The sequence below is a fragment of the Jaculus jaculus genome, chromosome X (assembly GCF_020740685.1).
Source record: "Jaculus jaculus isolate mJacJac1 chromosome X, mJacJac1.mat.Y.cur, whole genome shotgun sequence".
Classification (NCBI taxonomy): domain Eukaryota; kingdom Metazoa; phylum Chordata; class Mammalia; order Rodentia; family Dipodidae; genus Jaculus; species Jaculus jaculus.
This window is the reverse complement of record NC_059125.1, coordinates 114,640,562-114,662,866: the sequence shown is the minus strand read 5'-3', so window position 1 is coordinate 114,662,866 and position 22,305 is coordinate 114,640,562. Positions and strand designations below refer to the sequence as shown.

General features: G+C 43.1%; 1 protein-coding gene across 4 annotated transcripts in view; it reads left to right on the top strand.

Annotated features, from left to right (window-relative positions):
* The window catches only part of Septin6 (septin 6), a 93,885-nt gene that overhangs the window by 26,596 nt on the left and 44,984 nt on the right, over positions 1-22,305 (top strand). For all 4 annotated transcript variants that reach the window (XM_004672602.3, XM_004672600.2, XM_045140124.1 and 1 more), the window contains exon 3: positions 11,522-11,717. In XM_004672602.3, the coding sequence (XP_004672659.1) occupies positions 11,522-11,717 (196 nt within the window). The remainder of the gene's footprint in view (positions 1-11,521; positions 11,718-22,305) is intronic.

The following is a 22,305-nucleotide window of genomic DNA, read 5'->3' as shown; positions in this document are numbered from 1 at the left end:
TCTCTACAGACCAAAAATATTTTATTTATTTGGAGGTGGAGAGAGAGAATGAGCATGCCAGGACCTCTAGCTGCTGCAAATGAACTCCAGATGCATGCACCACCATGTGTATCTGGCTTACGTGGGTACTGGGGAATTGAACCTGGGTCCTTAGGCTTCCCAGACAAGTGCCTTAACCGCTAAGCCATCTCTCCAGCCCAGGTTTTTTTGTTTGTTTGTTTGTTTGTTTGTATTTTTGTTTTTCGAGGTAGGATCCCACTCTAGCCCAGGCTGACCTGGAATTCACTGTGGAGTTTCAGGCTAACCTCGAACTCACAGTGATCCTCCTACCTCTGCCTCCTGAGTGCTGGGATTAAAGGCGTGCGCCACCACGCCCAGCCAGCCCAGGTTTTTAACTAGTCAATGTGTGTATCACAACTGGAGACTTAGATATCATTACCATTTGAAACTACAATGTTTAGAACTTAAGGCTAAGTTAATTTGGGTTTGTGATTTGATTCCCACCAAATTTTTCTTTTGTTCAAAGTATGTACTGTAGGCATAATGATTTAAAAGCCCTACTATTTGTGAAGAATCATCCTTTTTGGTCCCTTTCAGGAATGAGAGGCACTACTTAATTTATGGATAGCAAGTTAGTGTTTTGCCTTGTTGCTGAATGTAGCAAAATAAAGCAGACAAAGCTTTAAAAAATATAAGGGAGAGTTTTTAAAAAATATTATTTATTTATGCATTTATGGGAGGTGGGGAGAAAAAGAGGTAACTAGAAGGCATGGCAGGGCCTCCAGCCACTGCAAACGAACTCCCAACACAGGTGCCTCCTTGTGCATCTGACTTACATGGGTTCTGGGAAAATTGAACCTGGGTCCTTAGGCTTCACAGGCAAGTGCCTTAGCCACTAAGCCATCTCTCCAGCCCTAAAAAAAAAAAAAAAAAAAACCTCTTTTCTTCCAGATATAGCGGCACAGGCCTCTAATCCCAGTGCTTGAGTGACTCAGAATGGTGTTAGGGGCTAGCCTGGGCTACATAATGAGATACTGTTTCTAATTAATTCAACGAATTAATACCTTCTTTGAAAAATATTTTTCTCAGGACTGGAGTGATGGCTTAGTGGTTAAAGCGCTTGCCTGTGAAGCCTAAGGACCCATGTTCAATTTCTCTTCAGATCCCACATAAGCCAGACACACAGGAGGGTGAGGCAAGAGCAAAGTCACACATGCCCACTAGGTTGCATAAGGGTCTGGAATTTGATGGCAGTGGCTGAGGCCCTGGTGTGCCGGTTCTCTCTCTCTCTCTCTCTCTCTCTCTCTGTGTGTGTGTGTGTTGCTCTCTTTAAAAAAAAAATTAAAAAAGAAAATGTTTTTCTCATTAAGTCATTTATTTTTTTGAGCTCTTTATTTTGTCCCTTCTCTACCTACAATACTTTTTTCCAAGTCATTTTCTGTAAGAGAATCATTGTATACACAAGGACAAGTAGAGAACAATGAAGCCACTTCTAAATATGGCTGACAGGCAGTCAGCTAGGCTCACTCACTAACTAAATGACTCATTCCCATGTATCAGCTTTGGAACCTATGAGGCAAAAACATGCACTTCATAGAATTACACATTGGGGGCCTTAGAGTTCAGATCAAGGCTGCCAAGTCTTTGAATGCTGAAAGCCTAACTCACAGTCATGTCTAGGTGCTATTAGGACAGGGACACAAAATAAATAGAGAAGGCAGAGTGATTGACATCAAGAGCAAATACCATTGCATCCAATATTAGCACGACCAAATCTCTGTTTAACAAGATCAATCTTTGCCTAATGGCCAACTTATTTCACACAATATTTGATTACTGAAATATTCCAGCACACACATATCGGATTCCCTTGGCCTTCTTCCCAGAGTCCTGTATGACCTGTGCTGAAGTGGAGATTAAAAAGTGAAATGGCAAACCCACCCTAAGCAACCTTTCAACCAAGTACAATTGAATAGGCTAGTAAAGCTTTAGAAGAGGGCCTTGTGGATCCGAGTGACCCTCTGCTGCCAAAATGCAGTGAGATTTGACATGTGGGTCACTGATTTCCCCGGGGCCTGGAGGATGAGATAGCCAAGATTAAGACAAAGTAAGTGACTGGAAGAAACAGCCAACCCTTGTCCTCTACTTTCCCAGCCAGGCATTGCTTACCTATAGCTGTGTCTGCATGCACATGCTGGAGTAGAGTCGAGGATGGGCCTGGGATAGTCTTTCCAAGAGGGGAGGGGAAGGGAAGGAAAGAGACCCTTTCCCTCCTAAGGAATCACATTTTCTCTTCCTCTCTCTACTTGTCAAGTATCAGGAAATAACTCCCTGCCTATTCCTGCAAGTGGGACTATTAGAGGATCAGTCTGGGTTAATTTCATTTCTGGATCTGAAAATGCATACAGTTCCTGCATCCTATTTTCTTGCTGTTTGCATAACCCTGCCATTGCCCAGAGGACCCTCAGCTTGAGTCAAGGTCACAAGCAGTTTAGAGTGACTCTGAGGCTGGAATCTTAGCCTAGCTATAGTGCTGTATCCTGTCACTGACTTGGCAAACTGTCCACAGCTTGGCTGCTGAAGGTGATATTTCCTCCTGCAAGAGTTTTAGGGATTGTTTTCATGCCTATTACCTGTGCATGACTATTAAGTTTTACTTCTTTAATGACTGCTATAAAAAGTTCTGTTTGTCCTTAGAAATTGTTCCCTCAAAGCATTTTTAATGTAAAATAATGGTGAAGTAGTTCAGGTTAAATTATTAACTGAAACATAGCATATTTTTCACATTACTGTTTATCTTGGCACTAAGCTGCTGATCTTAGGCCCATGCCCAGCAAAGTATAATTCTGCATATATGTACATATATGCCCATGTGTGTTCATTGACATTGAGAGAGGGAGAAAATTTGTTAGGAACCCAGAGCCTAATGTATAGCCAGGATATCAATAAATAGTATCTATGATTATTATTTTTTGTTAGCTAAGCTCATGGGCACAAGCATATTATGGTTCCTATACAACAGATTCTCTAAGGTTGATGATAATTCCCAATTAAGGTAAGGTTCCCTTCCCCTCCATCAAAGACCATATACTAAGAAGCCAGGCATGGTAGCTCATACCTTTAATCCCAGAACTTGGGGCATTGAGGTAGGAGGATCATCATAAATATGAGGCAGGCCTGGACTACACAGTAAGTTCCAAATCAGCTTGGGCTAGAGTGATAACCATACCTCAAACCAAAAAATTGGTCTGGAAAGATTAGACACTAGTCCCTTAGCTTTGGAAATTTTGAAGATCCCATTGATATAGACTTTATGTAGAATGCTGTAAAGGAGCCACCTGAGCGAGCAGTATAAAAGTTCTGGGGCCCATTGCTGTGCATTGCTGAGAAAGAGCCCCCAAAGTCAACCATCCACCCAAAAGTGCCAGTCGTGCTCATGGCTGTGGGGAGCACAAAGGCTCATAATGATAATATTTACTTTGAAGCTGCTCAGAATTCCAGGCTCAACCGGGCTGTGTTGAACTTGGAAAAAACACTCAGGAGAAGCAGAATTGAGGCTTTCTGAGGGAGGGAGGAAAGGGCAGCTAACTTGCTATCAAGGCAGAGGCCAATTGTTTTCATCCCTCTCACTGGGAAAGGCAGTTGCTCACCTAAGGCTGCCAGCAGTGGTCAACCTCTAACAAGGCATCACGGGAGAAAACTGACCGGAGTTTAAAGCACCCACTGATTTCTGTGGTGTCATGCTTCCCGCCCATAGCTGATTTTAAGCTACCAACCTACATCACTAGAGGTACAGGAAGCTGCATGAACCGTTCAGTGCCTCCCACAGTCTGCCAAGCCTCTGCAAGATCAGGAAGGAGAAAGAGCAAGGTCACACAGCCAGGCCTGACCTTGTCCCTGTCCATAGGCTCCCTTGTCCAACTGGAGTTCCTGGAGCATTTCCTTTTGGACACCTCCCTATTGAACTCAGAGACATTTCTCTTGGCTTATTCCAGCATTCGGAGCTCAACGAGACTTTTTAGCTCCATGAAAATGGGAACTGTGACTGTCTTGCTCATTGTTTTATCAGCCTTTATAACGGTGTCTGGCTTCTATTATAGGCTTTGTAAATCCTCGTTAAATGAGCTCATATTATGGCTAGAGCCTATTTGGTAAAAACATGGACTCCAGCATTTGTCTGCCTGGATGCAGATGCTGCCTCTCCCACGTACTGGTTTGAAACCTTGGATCTTACTTCCTCCATATTGTGTAGATGAGGAAAATAGGTGTTGAGAGACTGAGGAAGTATGCAGATTCACACAGCTAGCGAGTGACCTGGTAAGCCTGACTAAATTGAAGGCAAATTTTAGTATCTAGGGGATGATTGGGTATAACTCAGATATAGAGCTCTTACATAACCTGCTGAAAGTTGTGGATTTCATCTCCAGCACTGCAGTCAAATAATGTATTTACCTTATAGGCTTGTTAAGAGTAATGCATAGAAAAATATTTGGAGCTGAAAATAGAGCTCAATGGTTGGGCATTTGAGCACTTGTCGTACATGTGTGAGGCCCTGAGTTCTATCCCTAGCATTACAAATTTAAAAAAAAAAGATTATATATAAATATTGACAGTAGTACCTGGCACAGAGTATATCAATGCATAATCAGTTATTGCCATCAGTGTTCATGTCTAGTCCCAGCACTTGAGGAATGGGGATAGGAGAATTATGAGTTTGAATGTAGCCTAGCCTATATAGTAAATTTGAGGCCAGCCTAGACTATATAGTGAAACCTTGTCTCAAAATCAAAAACAAAACAAAACAATTGTTATTATCACTGTAACCATCTTATCTCCTTTTTTTGAGAAAAGAGACTGGGACTCAGAAAGGGGAAAAGGCTCAGCATATGTCACACAGTAATGTAGTAGTAACCTGTCTTGAACTTGACATTTCATATCTTGCAAGCATATTTAATTGCTGAAGGTGCCAGAGGTGCAGATATTGACAACAGCTAATAAAAGGGGGTAAACGTTTCTTTATTATGGTGCTTTGTTTAAAAAAAAAACAAAACAACTCAAGGTAGAGAGGTTAATTGTTCCAGGGAACATAGTTTGAGTAAAAGCATTCAGGTTTTTGTTGTATTTATTTGGAGAAAAGGTCTCACTGTAGTTCAGGTGGACCTAAAACTCATTTTGTAGCCCAGGCTGGCCTTGAACTCACTGCGTTTCTTTTACCTCAGCCTCCCAAGTGCATTAAAGATGTGAGTCACCATGCAGAGCGAAAAAAACATTTTTCGTTTAACATGCTTCAAATTGAAATTATTCTTAGAGGTTGAAGAGATAGCTCAGTTGGTAAAGTGCTTGCCTTGCAACCATAAGGACCTGAGTTCTATCCTGAGCACCCACATAAACATGTGTAAAATTGCCGAATAGAGTGATGCGTGCTCAGCACCAAGGGGGAGGCAGAGACAGGCAGATACCCGGGGCTTCCTAGCCAGCCAGTCCAATCTACCTGGCAAACCCCAGGCCAATGAGAGGACTTTGTCTGGAAAAAAAAAAAAAGAAATAATAATAAAAACTCAGAGCTGGAAAAATGGCTTAGTGGTTAAGGCATTTGCCTACAAAGCCTAAGGACCCTGGTTTGATTCCCTGGGACCCACATAAGCCAGATGCACAAGGGGGCACATGCCTCTGAAGTTCGTTTGCAATGGCTGGAGGCCCTGGTAGATCCATTCTCTTTCTCTCTGCCTCTTCCTCTCTCTCTCTCTTTCTCAAATAAATAAATAAATAAAATACTTAAAAAGGTGGATGACATTCCTGATGAATGATACCCAATATCGTTCTCTGGCTTCCACACACATGTATGCATCTGTGTATACACGTGGATATACATATACAAGCACACAAAAAAGTTAAGTGATATTTTTTTCCAAACACCATTGAAATTAAGCAAAATGAGAAGGTGGAACATGAGCATACAAAGGTTAAGAAACCCTACTGTCAGCTGGGCGTGGTGGCACACACCTTTAATCCCAGCACTCAGGAGACAGAGGTAAGAGGATCACCGAGAGTTCGAGGCCACCCTGAGACTCCATAGTGAATTCCAGGTCAGCCTGAGCTAGAGTGAGATCCTACCTTTAAAAAACTAAAGAAAAAGAAAAAGAAACCCTACCGCCCGCTGTAACATGCTCTGGAATGGCTGGGGAAGAAAGAAAAGGAAATTGACCCCCTGGGACTTCTCAGGTTTCCTGATGGAATCCAATTGCCAAGTTCCCACCTTCCTACTGGGGTGTGGTGGAATCTGCTGACCTGATCCTGTGTTAGGCCACATGTCATATCTCCACACACATTCTGTATTGGACCCAGAGTAGTCATGGGAGAGGACAACATCCTCGCCTCAGGCTGGGTCTGTGCCAGCCATTGAAAGAGGGCCTCCTTCCGTCCTCAGGTTGCCCAATGATGGCAATTGGAGAGTTGGAACACTCGATTAGCCATAGGAGATGCTGGCTTGCTTTTCTGCCCTCTTCTCGTTGTATTTATTGCAATTCCCTAGACACCAGGAGCTCTTTTTTCCACGCTTTCATTATTTAACATCTAATTGCCACAGCCTTTCTGGGCTGGTAGGCATCTGGGTGGTCATTTTCCTGCCTTTCCTCCCTGCTGCTTGCCCTGCCCTACCCAGCCCCCATTTCTCCAGCTGTGCAAACAGGGTGGGTCCATGGACTTGCAAGGGCTGCTCCTGAGCCCTTATGTGTGAGGCCTTCTCACTAGGCACTGCCAGACATACCCATGATTCTCTGGGCGACAGTGAGCCCATTCTGGGTGCTGGGAGGATTTGAGCCCACCCACCTCTACAAGCTGCAGGGTTGTACAGTAAAGAACTCAAGGGAAGCTGGGCATGGTGGCGCATGCCTTTAATACCAGCACTCGGGAGGCAGAGGTAGAAGGATTGCCATGAGTTCGAGGCCACCCTGAGACTCTAGTGAATTCCAGGTCAGCCTGGGCTACAGTGAGACCCTACCTCCAAAAACCAAAAACCAAAAAAAAGAACTCAAGGGAGGGCTGGAGGGATGGCTTAGCAGTTAAGGCATTTGTCTGCACAGCCAAAGGCCCCAGGTTCAATTCCCCAGGACCCATGTTAGCCAGATGCACATGTATCTGGAGTTTGTCTGCAGTGGTTGGAGGCCCTGGCATGCCCATTCTCTCTCTCTTCCTCTTTCTCTGTCAAATAAATAAAAATAAATTATTTTAAAAAAGAACTCAAGGGACAAAGAAGGTGAGGTGGGGTGTGCATGGAAAATACATTAGATATACAAAAAATACTGGCTAACATGTCATGCAGTGTCCAGAGAGGAGGGGAGTTAAAGGCAGCAATCCTGATATTTTTGCTTCAGATTCTGGCCTCAATTGCAGTTGAATTCCATCCCTACCTTGAGTGAGGTGGTAAAAGATATATTTTGTTTCTTGCCCAATTCCATAACCTCCTTATGTGAAAAAAAATGCCACCTCACCAATTTTTTCTTGGGTCCCAAATATTTTCTTTTAGGAGAGGACAAAAAGGCCTCAGTTTGGGCAATCTGTGCTGTTAATGGATATAGCAGAACCCAGCTATATGAGGAGCCATTTTTAATACCCTGGCAGTCCACCATATTAGTCAAACCTAGTTATGAAATTGTGCTGGTAACTTTGGTAACCAGGCTAAATTGAAAATCTCTCCCCCCCTTCCTTCCTTTCTCACTCCCTCCCTTCCTTCTCCCTCCCCCTCCCTAACTATATATAACTCTCTGCCCCTCTGTGCCTCTCTTCCTACCCCTGTCTGTCCATAAAGCTCTCATACTTTAAAAGTAACTCATACATTCATAGCTTAATAGGATAAAAAAGCTTAAAAGAGGCCAGGCGTGGTGGCACATGACTTTAATCCCAGCACTCGGGAGACAGATGTAGAAGGATCACTGTGAGTTCGAGACTACTCTGAGACTACATAGTGAATTCCACATCAGCCTGGGCTAGAGTGAGACCCTAGCTCGAAAAACCACATTGTGGAAATCAGTGTGGAGGCTCCTAAGACAGCTAAAAATTGACCTACCATATGACCCAGCACTAGCACTCCTAGGCATATATCCTAAGGACTCATCTTGCTCAACCATGTTTATTTTTGCTCAATTCTAAAAACCCAAAAAAAAAAAAAAAAAAGCTTAGAAGAGAATTGGGAAGGTTGCTCAGTGGGTAAAGTGGTTGCCATTGCCATTCAAGCCTGAGGACCTAAATTTGGATCCCCAGTGGATCCCCAGTACTCATAAAATGCCAGGTATAGTGGCCTGTAATCTCAGTACTGGGAACACAGAGACTGTAGGATCCTTAGGGCTGGTTGACTAGCTTGTCTAATCTAATTGGTGAGCTCCAGGTTCAGTGAGAGACCCTGTCTCAAAATAAAATGGAAGGCAATAGAGGAAGACATCTGACATTGACTTCCGCCTCCACTGGCACATGCACACACATTTCTTCACACACATATACGTGTATGTGTGCACTCCACATATATCCATATTCAACATATAGGAGAAGAAGCTTGTAAGGTGCAAAGCTACCCACACCCAGAGGGTGAAGAGAAATGGAGTATTTTTGGTTTCCTATCATGAAGCTTTAACCCAAGCCCTGAACATGTGTAAATATGTGCTATTAGTCTCGGAGGAGATTTGTCAGGCTAGGATTTGCCTAGTGCAGCCCCTCTCTCAACAGTAAAGAGAAGTCAGAGGGCTGGAGAGACGGCTTAGCGGTTAAGCGCTTGCCTGTGAAGCCTAAGGACCCTGGTTCGAGGCTCGGTTCCCCAGGTCCCACGTTAGCCAGATGCACAAGGGGGCGCACGCGTCTGGAGTTCATTTGCAGAGGCTGGAAGCCCTGGAGCACCCATTATCTCTCTCTCCCTCTATCTGTCTTTCTCTCTGTGTCTGTCGCTCTCAAATAAATAAATTAAAAAAAAAAAGAGAGAGAAGTCAGATCTCCCAACTGCTCTTGGTTAGGGAGGGCATAGGAAGAAGAGTGAAGAAGTAGATAGTCTTAGGTGTTCAAAGGGCTGTCAAAGGTCAATCACTACTGACTTTTTTTTTTTTTTTTTTTGGATGTAGGGTCTTGCTCTCACCCAGGCTGACCTGGAATTCAGCTAGACTATGTAGTCTCAGGGTGGCCTCAAACTCACCACAATCCTCCTATCTCTGGGGTTAAAGGTATGCGCCACCATACCCAGATCACTCCTGACTTTTATTCCTATTGTTTCTGAATAGCTTGGAATGAGATGGGTAGGGGGAAAATACAGCCTGGACCCATGGAGGTTATGAGTGGTTTTGGTGTCTTGCCCCGCTGTGGCTTCCTATCTGATTCTTGCCTGACTCACATATCGCCAGTTTCCCTTCCAGTCGTGACTTGTGATGTCTCATTCCCTAAAGGCTCCTTGGCTCCAGGCAGTAGTTTGGTATCCTCTGGTCTCCTAGGAATAACCTCTCTAAACTTTCTCTAGTTCATCACCTCCCTTTCTTCAATCAGCCCCCTACTGTGACATTCCAGTGGTTGAAGTTATTAGTGACCCATAACCTGTTAGTTAAACAAACAAATGAATGGGTTGTTTGAAGTTTAAGAAGAATAATTTGTAGCCTGTTAAATTTCCTCCCCATTAGCTAAAAATGGTCTCATTGAAAACTCACCTGAGCTGGGAGGAGAAGCCAAGGGTGGACACAGTCTCTCCACTGAGACACACATATGGGATGTCTGTGGAGTGGAGAGCTGTCTTGGCTGAGAGGGTTATTTTTTTCTTTTTTTATCAAGGGATCACTAATTCACTTTTTTTCCTGGTGCTGAGGATTGAACCCAGGGCCTTGTGTTTGGTTGGCAAATGCTCTTCCACTGAACTAAATAAGCCAGCTATCGTGGCACAAGGCTATAATACTAACACTTGTGAGGTAGAGGCAGGAGGATCAGGAGCTCACATCCAGCCTCAGCTGCATAGCAAGCTTGAGGTCATCTTTGATTGCATGAGATTCTGTCTCAAAAATAGCAAGAGAAAACTGGGGATATGGCTGAGTAAGTTTGAGCACTTGCTGTGCAAGCATGAAGACCTGAGTTTGAACAACAGCACCCATATAAAAAACACTCAGCATGCCTATATAACCCCAGTCTGTAGAGAACAGAGACAAGAGGATCACTGGGGTTCCCTGGTCAGCCAGACTAGTTGAAAAAAAAATGTGAAGCTCTAAGTTCAGTGAGAGACTGCCTCAGGGAAATAAAATAGACACTCTCCTCTGGCTGCCACACTTTCACATATGGGGCATTTGCATCTGTACACACTTGTAGATGCCATGCACAAACCACATACACTACATCTAATAAGAAAACAATGAAATCATAGGCGGGTGTGGTGGTGCACGCCTTTAATCCCAGCACTCGGGAGGTAGAGGTAGGAGGATCGCCGTGAGTTCGAGGCCACCCTAATATTACATAGTGAATTACAGGTCAGCCTGGGCTAGACTGAGACCCTACCTAGAAAAACCAAAAAAAAAAAAAAGGCAACAAAATCATAATAGTCCTTTAATTTTTTATTAATAAGATCCACTCAGAATACTTGGGAAATGCGAAGAAGCATAAAGAAAGAAATGAAAAAACATGATCCTACCACCCAGAGATAAGTATCAGCACACGTGTATTTCCCTTCAGTCTTTTTCTGGGCACAATAATTATACTCTTTTTTTTTTAATAAATGTGGTTTTTTAAATTTATTTATTTATTTATTTATTTGAGAGCGACAGACACAGAGAGAAAGACAGATAGAGGGAGAGAGAGATAATGGGTGCTCCAGGGCTTCCAGCCTCTGCAAATGAACTCCAGACGTGTGCGCCCCCTTGTGCATCTGGCTAACGTGGGACCTGGGGAACCGAGCCTTGAACCGGGGTCCTTAGGCTTCACAGGCAAGCGCTTAACCGCTAAGCCATCTCTCCAGCCCAATACTCTTAATATCTCTGTCTATAACATTTCTTTTTTTGTTTGTTTGTTTTTCGAGGTAGGGTCTCACTGTGGCCCAGGCTGACCTGGAATTCACTATGTATTCTCAGGGTGGCCTCGAACTCATGGTGATCCTCCTACCTCTGCCTCCCAAGTGCTGGGATTAAAGGCGTACTCCACCACGCCTGGCTATAACATTTCTTTTTCGATCTCTAAAAGCTATACATATTCACAGTCAAGGTATTTATTGGGTGTCAGAATGGCTAGGTGGTCTTAAGACACCAGACTCAAGGTAAACTTTCAAACAGAAAAAGTAGGAAGAATAAAATGGAAAATACCCCAATTCCAGCATTGTAAGATGACTGCTATTGTTATGTTGGTGTGTTCCTTTGTGTCTTTGTTGTATAACAGACCACACAGTTCATGTACTTATGTATGCTTTTCACTTAGTGGCCTGCTGTATACATTTCCTCCTGTACACACATACATGAAACATGCAGTGGGTGCATAGGTACTATATGAATGGACCCCAATGTATCCTTTTGCTTTTCAGGGGAGACAGGTTTGGGCAAGTCCACCCTGATGGATACCCTATTCAATACCAAGTTCGAGGGGGAGCCAGCCACCCACACGCAGCCAGGTGTCCAGCTCCGGTCCAATACCTATGACCTCCAGGAGAGCAACGTGGGCCTGAAGCTCACAATTGTTAGCACCGTGGGCTTTGGGGACCAGATCAACAAGGAGGACAGGTAAGAAAGCCAGTGTGATGGTAAGGTGTGTGGGTGGGGGGACCAGACAGGAGTTCCACCACGGTGATGTTAGAGAGAAACTAGATGCTGGGGCCTGGCCTGTCTCTCGCTCCCTCAAGTGGAACTCCATACAATTTGTCAAAAGAACATCTTGGGCTGGAGGGATGGCTTAGCCATTAAGGCGCTTGCCTGCAAAACCAAAGGACTAAGGTTCAGTTCCCCAGTACTCACATAAGCCAGATGTACAAGAGGGTGCATGCATCTGGAGTTCATTTGCAGTGGCTAGAGGCCCTGGAGCACCGCCCATTCTCTCTCTGTCTATCACTTTCTCTCTCTTTCTCTCTCTATTTGCAAATAGCCGGGCGTGGTGGCGCACACCTTTAATCCCAGCACTTGGGAGGCAGAGGTAGGAGGATCACCGTGAGTTCAAGGGCACCCTGGACTACATAGTGAATTCCAGGTCAGCCTGGGCCAGAGTGAGACCCTACCTCAAAAAAACATATATATAGAACATCTTTTTCCAATACACATGAGTAGGGTCTGTGTTCCACTCAGCAAACACTTGTGCCCTACCTTGTACAGGCCCTCTTGTGCTCTGACAATCTCAAAAAGAATGACTTAGTCTCTGCCCTTGAGACACTCATGGGCAAGACTTGTTAATAAGCAAATAATTTCCATAGAGAGTGGTATGTTCTCTCAAGGACAGTGTACAAAGAGGTAAAGGACAAGTTGTAACGAAACCACAAGGGTAAGAACAGTCAGTTTTGTGCAGAGAGCTCAGGGACGCTTTCACAGAAGACAAGTCCTGAAAACCACCTCTTGAAGGATGAGCTTCTTTTCCAGACAGACAAGGGACCACAGAGAAAGGAATACAGGAAGAGTTGTCTGCCTCTAGGAAGGCAAGTGGATGCAAAGAACTCTTATGTTCTAGAGAACTACCACTTACTGTGTTTAGGTAGATAGGCAGAGTCACTGGGAAATTAATGAAGCTTAACCTTCAAGGACCTCAAATGTAGGCCCCTTCTAAGTTCCTGTTGCTAAGTTTTCATCAGAATGTAGTATTTCTCTTGGGGGTCCTGTGATTGTGTAAGTATAACATCTTCCATTAAACCTCGAACTATCCTTGGCCTAGCAATTGAAGTGAGCCTAGGGGAAGGTAAGGGAAGATAAATGGGAGCCAGCCAGATCATAGAGAGGTTTATAGAACTGAAGGTAATGGAATTATTCAAAGGGTTGTGTTTCTTTTTTTTTTGCAATTTTTTGAGATAGAGAGGGAGAGAATTGGTGTGCCAGAGCCTCCAGCCATTGCACTAGACCTCTAGATGTGTGCCCCACCTTGTATGTGTAAGAAACCTTGCACATTTGAGTCACCTTGTACATCTGGCTTACGTGAGACCTGGAGAATCAAACATGGGTCCTTAAGCTTTGCAGGCAAGTGCCTTAACCAATAACCCATCTCTCCAGATCTCAAATGTTTTTTTAAAAAAACATTAGTCTGATCAGAGTTTGAGGAAAACTCTTTGGACTAATATGGAGATTATTTTGGATAAGTAAAGAGACCAACCAGGAGACCACTGGACCAGTGAGATTGAGAAGGATAAATAGGTGTTGAGATAAGAAAAAGAGACAGATTTGAGAAATATTGGGTAGGTAAAATCAACAGGACTTGGTAGAATCTTGATAAGGGGTTGTAAAGGAAAAAGAAGAATTTAGAAAGGGGCCTAATTCTGACTTTGGAGAGTAGATAAATAGTGATGATCTTCCAATGAGAAAGAATACAAGAGAACTAGGTTTAAAATACCAAGCCCTGTTTAGGACATACAGAATTTGAGCTGTCTGTGGAATATGGAGATACATGGTCACCTTCGGTGGTAGACAATTGACTATGCAGAGCTGAAAGTCTAAAGAGGATATAGGCTTATTTTATCCAGCTGTAGGTGATATGTTCCAACTTGTACACATGTAAGATCTCCCAGAACTCAGAGTGGGATGAACAGTGGGCTAAAGCTAGAAAACACAGGAGGTCAATGAAGTTGTCAGAGGGAAGAAAAGATCCTGAGAAGGAATTGAGCAGGACTAAGCAGAGAGGAAAGAGGAGAGACAGATGAGGCAGTGGGGGTTGAGGATGTCTGTGAGGAATGAGTGAGGCTTAGAAATGAGGATATAAAGAAGGCTGGGGTCGGGCTGGAGAGATGGCTTAGTGGTTAAGCGCTTGCCTGTGAAGCCTAAGGACCCCGGTTCGAGGCTCGGCTCCCCAGGTCCCACGTTAGCCAGATGCACAAGGGGGCGCATGCGTCTGGAGTTTGTTTGCAGAGGCTGGAAGCCCTGGCGTGCCCATTCTCTCTCTCTCCTTCTATCTGTCTTTCTCTCTATGTCTGTCGCTCTCAAATAAATAAATAAATAAATTTAAGAAGGCTGGGGTCAAGCAGGGGATGTTGGTTAAGCCTTGGCTACATTTAGCAAGAAGTCACATGGTTATCACACATGCTCCTCTCAGAAAAGGCCATTCAGCTTGTTTGTTTTGTATGTGGTGTGTGCGTGCAGGTGTGTATGTATGTTTGTATGGATGTTGGTGCAGTTGTGTATAAGTATGCATGTGGAGGTCAGAGGTTGAAGTTGGGGGTTTTTCCTCAATTGCTCTCTACTTTATTTACTGAATCAAGGTCTCTCACTTGTACCTAGAGCTCACCAATTCAGCTAGTTTAGACAACCAGCTTGTCCACAAGATCCTCTGTCTCCATCTCCCAAGTATTTGGATTACAGACGGGCCACCATGCCAACCCTGCATTTTTAAAATTTTTAAAATTTATTATTGTTTTTTATTAATTAGTTTTGTGCTCAGTGAATACAGGCAGTTTGGTACCATTGTTAGGCTCATCCATGTCCTACCCCCTCCCCCTGGCTCCTCCTTGTTGAGGTATATGGGTCATGCATTGTGGAGTTAGCCCACAGTTATGGGTAGGAGAAATGTCTCTACATATCATGACCCAGCATGTGGCTCTGACATTTGTTCCGCCCAACCCTGCATTTACATATGTGCTGGGAATCTGAAACTCTGGTCCTCGGGCTCTCAAGGCAAGTTTTTTAAAAATCAAACCATTAAACCAGTCCAAGTTTTGTTTAATCGAGACAAAATCTCACTGCGTAGTCCTGACTAGCCTGGAGCTCAAAATACAGTCCAGGCTGGCCTTGAATTTTCAATGATCCTCTCCCCTCTCACTCCTAGGTGCAAGAATTACGGGGGTGCACTGCCACACCCAGACCCCATTCATCTTTTTTTTGGTGTGTTTTTCGAAGTAGGGTCTCTCTATGTCTTCTCAGGGTGGCCTCGAACTCATAGTGATTCTCCTAATTATGCCTACCAAGTGCTGGGATTAAAGGCATGCGCCTCCATGCCTGGCTCTCCATTTGACATTTTGAGCAGAGTGTATTCTCATTCTTTGACAGTTCTCTTGCTTCGTAGATGAACTATATCTCAAAATTTCTAATTTCTCCCATTAAGCTGCAATAGCCATACTCCTGTCCTTGTAATGAATGTATATAGCTTCTTCAGAAGTGCACCGAGTTCTGTTTTCCATTTGAGATTCTAAAAGGAAGGCACCCCTCTTCATTTATAGCTTGCTTACTGTGCTAATTTTGTTTAGTTGAAAATAAATTAGACCTTTCCTACCAGCCATTGTATAGTAGGGCAGTATCTGAAAGCTTAACCTCAGATGTAGATTTTTCAGGATTCTTCACTTAAAGTTCTTGCAATTCTTTCAAATACATGCATTCAATATAACTAATGTTGGACAATGTCTTAACATTGATAACATAGAAGCCAGGTGTGGTGGTGCACGCCTTTAATCCCAGCACTCAGGAGGCAGAGGTCGGAGGATCACCTTGAGTTCAAGGCCACCCTGAGACTCCATAGTGAATTCCAGGTCAGCCTGAGCTAGAGTGAGACCCTACCTCAAAACAAACAAACAAACAAAAAAAAAAAAACCCACATTGGTAACATAGGAAAATTAAATGGATACTACTCCTTAGATGCAAATCTACTTCCATTATATTAAAAAAATTAGTGCTTTTTTAATACTTTATTTTTATTTATTTATTTGAGAGAGGGAAAGAGAGAGAGACAGAATGGGTACACCAAGGCTTCCAGCCACTGCAACTGATCTCCAGATGTATGTGCCATGTTGTGCATCTGGCTTACGTGGGTCCTGGGGAATTGAACTGAGGTCCTTTGGCTTTGAAGACAAGCGCCTTAACTACTAAGTCTTTTCTCCAGCCCAGTGCTTTTTATTATTATTATTACAAATATGATATTTAGGTGTGGCGCTTGTAATCCCAGCACTTGGGCAACTGAGGCAAGAAGATTAAGAGCTCTGGCCATAGGCTGGAGAGATGGCTTAGCAGTTAAGGCATTTACTTGCAAAGCCTAAGGACCAGGTTTGATTCCCCAGAACCCATGTAAGCCAGATGCACATGGTGGCGCATGTTTCTGGAGTTTGTTTGCAGTGGCTGGAGGACGTGGTACACCCATTCTATCTTTCTGTCTCTCTCATAAGTAAATAAATAAAATAAGATTTTTTAATTAAAAAAGGAGGTCTAGGCCAGTATGGGCAACATAGAGAGACTATCTCATTTAAAAAAAAAAGCACAGAAAACAATAGGGGCTAGCATGATAGCTCAGTTGGTACAGCATTTGCATCATTCATAAATGTGAGAGCCTGAGTTGAGATACCTTTTACTCATATAAATGCTTGGAATGCACAGAGAGATGGCTTTTGGGACAAGCTGGCTAGCTAGACTAGCTGAATTGATAGGCTCTACATTCAGTGAGAAACCCTATCTCAATAAATAAGGTGGAGAGCTACTGAGGAAGATACCTGATATTGACCTCTGGCCTCCATACATATGCATGCACATCCACACACATATAAACACATGTATACTCCACACATGTACAAAAGAACCAAACACAAATAAGTAAATAAAAAGTAGATGCTATTCATCATTTAAGAAAATCAAAATACATAAATTCAAATAGGTGGAAATGAAAAGCTCTCCTAAAATTAGAGTAAGATTCAAGGGTGAAGTAAGCTTGCAGGCAACTATAATAAAAAGCCATGGTTACCCCCTTTCCCTTTTGCAGTACAGGGGATTGAACCTAAGACCTTGCACATGCTAGACAATACACCACTGTGCTATATTCTCAGCCCTTTTTCTACTTTTCTTTTTTTAAGACAGGGTCTCACCAAGTTTCCCAGGCTGGCTTTCAGTTTGTGGTTCTCTCTTCTTCTGATTCTTCTGCCTCTAGCTCTCCAATAGCTGGGATTACAGTTATGCTACCAGGCCCAATGAAAGCAATGTCCTTTCTCTGCCCCTTGGGCCATCTTAGCACAGATATATCAATGCCATGTACTGAAACAGGGCTGTATGCAGGCCTCATGATTAAACAGGGAAGAGTAACAATCAAGGCTGGACCTCATGGAAAGCTATCATGTAAAGAAAGCTGAGGGCAGGGTGAGTGTGGTGGTACATTCATGTGATTTCAAAACTCGTTTTAAGCTGGGCGTGGTGGCGCATGCCTTTAATCCCAGCACTCGGGAGGCAGGCAGAGGTAGGAGGATCGCCATGAGTTTGAGTCTACCCTGAGACTCCATAGTGAATTCCAGGTCAGCCTGGGCTAGAGTGAGACCCTACCTCAAAAAACAAAAAACAAACAACAACAACAAAAAAAAAACTCGTTTTAATTCCAGCACTTAGGAGGCTGAGGCAGGAGGATCTAGCTAGAATGTGAGTCCAGCCTAGGTATATAGTGAGACCCCGAGTCAACAATACCAAAATAGGGCTGGAGAAATGGCTCAGCAGTTAAGGCGCTCGCCTATGAAGCCTAATGACCTGAGTTTGATCCTCAGCACCCAAGTAAAGCCGGATGCACTAAGTGGCACATGCATCTGGAATCCATTTACAGGGGCTAAAGGCCCTGGCACGCCCATTCTTTCTCTCTCTTCCTTTTCTCTTTGCTTGCAAATAAATAAATAAAAAACATTTACAAAAATGACATAATAATGAGGAAGGAAGGGAGAGACAGTCAGAGGGAGGGAGAAGGAGAGGGAAAGGAAGGAAGGAAGGAAGGAAGGAAGGAAGGAAGGAAGGAAGGAAGGAAGGAAGGAAGGAAGGAAGGAAGGAAGGAAGGAAAGAAGGAAAGAAGGAAGGAAGATAAATGCTGGAGAAAAAGAAACCCAAGGGTGAGATTACAAAGGACTAGTTGGAGAGGAGAGTGCCTGAGAATTGAGGCTTTGGTCTCAGACAGGCCTGTGTTCAGGTTTCATACTGTCATTCACTAGACCACAGACTATAGGAAAGATAGTTCAATTATCTAGAACTCAGTCTTCAAATCACTTGAAAATTGGGTATGACAGTCATAATAATCCTTGCCCTCGCAGGCTGTGGTGAAGTGTACTTGATGTATGTGGCATAAGAAATGTTGAAATAAGCTGAGCATAGTGGCATGCACCTCTTAATTCTAGCACTCGGGAGGCAGAGGTAGGAGTCTTGCCATGAATTCAAGGCCACCTTGAGATTACATGGTGAAATCCAGATCAGCCTGGACTAGAGCAAGACTCTACTTCATAGTAAAGCAGAAAGAAAAAAAAAATGTTGAAATATGGGGCTGGGGAGATAGTTTAGTAGTTAAAGGCATTTGATTGCAAAGCCTGACAGCCTGGGTTCAGTTCCCTAGTACCCACACAGGGTCCGATGCACAAGGTGGCACATGCATCTGGAGTTTGTTTGCAGGGAGGGGTAGGAAGCCCTGGCACACCCACACTCATTCTTTGCCTGTCTCTCTCTCTTCCTGTCTCTTTCTAAATAAAATAAATAAATAAATATGTTTTTTTAAGAAGAAGCTGACACAGTGCCTGGCATAGAGTAACTACCTAATAAATGGAAAGTAGCATTATGATCATGATTTTTCTTGATAAGACTTAAAGGAGAGTTGTAGTTTATAGTATATGGGAGGAAATGATAAATGGTGTCTAGGAAAATAAGAACCAAAAAAGAAATCCACTGGGTTTGGCAGCGTGAACGTCATCAATATATTTAGGCTTAATCATTCCTAGAGGAATTTGTATAGACACTAGATTGCCCTTCTTACTCAGTGAATGGAAGGCAGGAACATAAAGATACCAGAATAGAAAAAAACGCAGTAGAACAGAAGAGTGAGTCCCCAGATCAATTCACGTTTGCATGGAAATTCAGCACCTGTAAGTCAGCAGGGAAAGAATGGACTATTCAAAAAATGATGCTGGGAAACTAGGCCATCCATGTAGGAAAAATAAAATGAAACCCTCTCACACAAACACCATTCACAAAAATAGATTCCCATTGGACTAAAAACAAATTCTAAAAATATAAAGAGAAAATGTCTAAGAATATTTTTATAATTTTGGGGGTAGAGAAGGCCTTTTGAATTGTGAAACAAAATCCCAAAGCCACAGAAGAAAGGAGTGATAGATTTAAATCATTAAAATAAACATATGTTTAGGTCTCATAAGTTGCCATAAAGAAAATAAAAAATATTTTCAAACTATAAGATAGAGAAATTTTAGATGTGAAAAGAAGCCAGGTATGGTGGCAAACGCCTTTAATACCAGCACTTGGGAGGCAGAGGTAGGAAGATTGCTGTGAGTTTGAGGGAAGCCTGGACTGCTGAGGTCAGCCTAGGCTACAGTGAGACCCTACCTCAGAAAAAATGATAAAAGGTAAAAGATGGGGCTGGAGAGATAGTTTAGCAGTTAAGGCAATTGCAGATAAGCATAAGGGTCCAGGTTTGATTCTCCAGGACCTATATAATGCCAGATGCACAAGGTTGCATATGCATCTGGAGTTCGTGTGCAATGGCTAGAGGCCCTGGTGTACCCATTCTCTCCCGCCTCATGTAAATAGATAAATAATTTAAAAATGTAAAAGATGATATAATATCCACTAACACAAAGTAATTTCATTCATCTCGGTGGGAGTATAACTTGATACAGATTTTTTGGAGGAAAAGTTGGCAGCATCTGTTAAGATTTTGAATGTGAATTTATGATTCAACAGTTCTACTTTTTTAAAGCACATAACTTAGAAAACAAATGAACTTTTTTTTTTTCTGAGGTAGGGTCTCACTCTAGCCTAGACTGACCACTATGTAGTCTCAAGGTGTCCTTGAACTTGAGGGCTGGGATTAAAGGCGTGTGCCACCACACCCCAGGGAAATGCACATGTTCATGCAAAGCAGCGTATAGAAGGGTATTCATTGCCACATTGGTTATTGAATTTAAAAACCTTAAAGAGTCTACATGGTCACTGGCAGAGTAATTAAATGACTACATTTGGAGGTTTTAAAGAAAGCAGTAGATTCAGTTTATTCACATGGGTATGGTACCAGGTCATGTTGTTACATGGAGAAGTTGCAGGATGATAAACAGCTCTTGATGCCATATGTGTAAATCTCCTATCCAAAAAAAGAGAAAAGAATTCTATTTCTGTGCATAAATAACTTAGGAAAGGTCTGGAAGGATAATCAACAGACTGAAAATAGTGATTATGTCTACGGCAGGGAGAATGTGTACATAGATTACTGGTATAATTAAGAAGAAATTAAAAGGATGAAGTCTTGAAAAAGGAAGTAAAGTAGGTGCAGACTGCTGATTTCAAAAGCTTTTCTGAGCTGGGGCAAACAGATAAGGCCATGTGTTAAGAGAGACAAAGAAGGCAAAAGCAACCCCCGGATTATAGAGATGATGGGGGCTTAAAGAGGAGCAGAAACTTCTCGAATGGAGACGAGGACAAATTAGAGACAAAATCCATAAGATTTACTAACCCAGTGAGTAAGAGGAATATACTTCACTTCATCAACTGTTAAATGTCTACTCTGGGCCAGGCACAGTGTGAAAAGTCAGAGATATATTTTTCTATAAAATTATCTATCTATCTATCTATTTATTTACTCACTAGAAAGAGGGGTGGAGAATGGGCATACCAGGGCCTCTAGCCACTGCAAACGAATTCCAGATGCAAGCTCCACCTTGTGCATCTGGCTTACGTGGGTCCAGGGGAATCAATCCATCCTGGGTCCTTAGGCCTCACAGACAGGTGCCTTAATCGCTAAACTATCTCTCCAGCCAGGGCCAGAGATAATTTATTTAAGCACAGTCTTTAGTTAAGGAGCTTGCAGTGCACTGGGGGAGGGAGGTTGGTGAATGTGCATCTTCTACTATGTGGTAAGCAATATGTTGGTACAGGGAAAACTCAGCAATTGGGTGATGAATGTCCAAGGTAAAGGTTGCTAAGAGGTGTGAACAGGTGTCAGGAAAGACGGAACTAAGTCTTGGAGTCTTGTAGAATGAGCACAGAGTTACCAACCAGGATATAGTATGTATTCCATATGCATTGTTGATGGGACAGAGGAAAGGAGAAAGGAAAGAAAATATACCTTGGTGGGAAAAATAAAGTAAAATAAATACCTTTAAGTCTTCATTATTCAATAACCACAAGTATGTACAAGATATATTAACTATGATGTTGGTGTGGGGTTGAAGACAATCTAGAGTGAATTGAAGAATGAATTAGACATTAAATAATAGATTTTTTCTTTCAGGAAATTTCTGTCTGAAGCCAGGCATGGTGGCACACATCTGTAGTCCCAGCACTTGGGTGGAGGCAGGAGGTTCATGGTTAACCTTGGCTACATAGCAAGTTCAAGACAAGCTTGGCATAAATGAGACTCTGTCTAGAGAGAAGAGGGAAGGGAGGGAGTAAGGGAAGGAAGGAAGGAAAGAAAGAAGGAAGGAATATACATGCCCACTTTACTTGCTCTTAAGGTGCATGGATTGTGGGAGAAAGAAAACATATACTGGAGATGACTGTTAGGTCATGTTGTCCCCAAGAGAAGCTTAGGTGAAGAGGCAGCTGACATGTGCCAGTACTTCTTTTACTTGACCTGTATCCAAGTTGCCGAGGCTCTTGATAAGATGTAGGCTCTGATCCTATAGATCTTCTGGATTGGGAACCAGAGATCCTATACTTCTAACCAGGTCTGAGGTGATGCAGGGCTGCTGGATCACAGACCTCACTCTGAATGGCAAAGATACAGAGACATTTGTGTTGATCATACACTCATGCACAGGGCTTTCAGAAGGCACGGTGGAAATGGTTTGGAAGGTGAACTCCAGGAAGAGGCTCAGACAGACAGAAGAGAATAGGTTTATATGCACAGGAAGGAAGAAGGCCTAGAAGAGAGGTGAAAGGTTAAATTGCCAGTGCCACTTTCAACATTGTTCCACTAGACCTGACTTTATGGTATCTTGGCTTTGGTACCCAAGGCAGCTGTGTTCAAGTACAGTGTCTGTTATTGGGCCTTGTAGGTTTCCAGTTGTGGAGTCTGTTTGCCAAGCAGCTTGGAAGAGAAAAACCACTAAGGTGGCTTCTAGGTGTCTAGGAAATATAAGATGGCAGTGACTGCTGGATGGGATATCACCCAGGGACAATGTGCATGGCATGCATAGAACAACAACAGAAGATGGTCCAGATGGAACTTTAGAAACAGACTAAG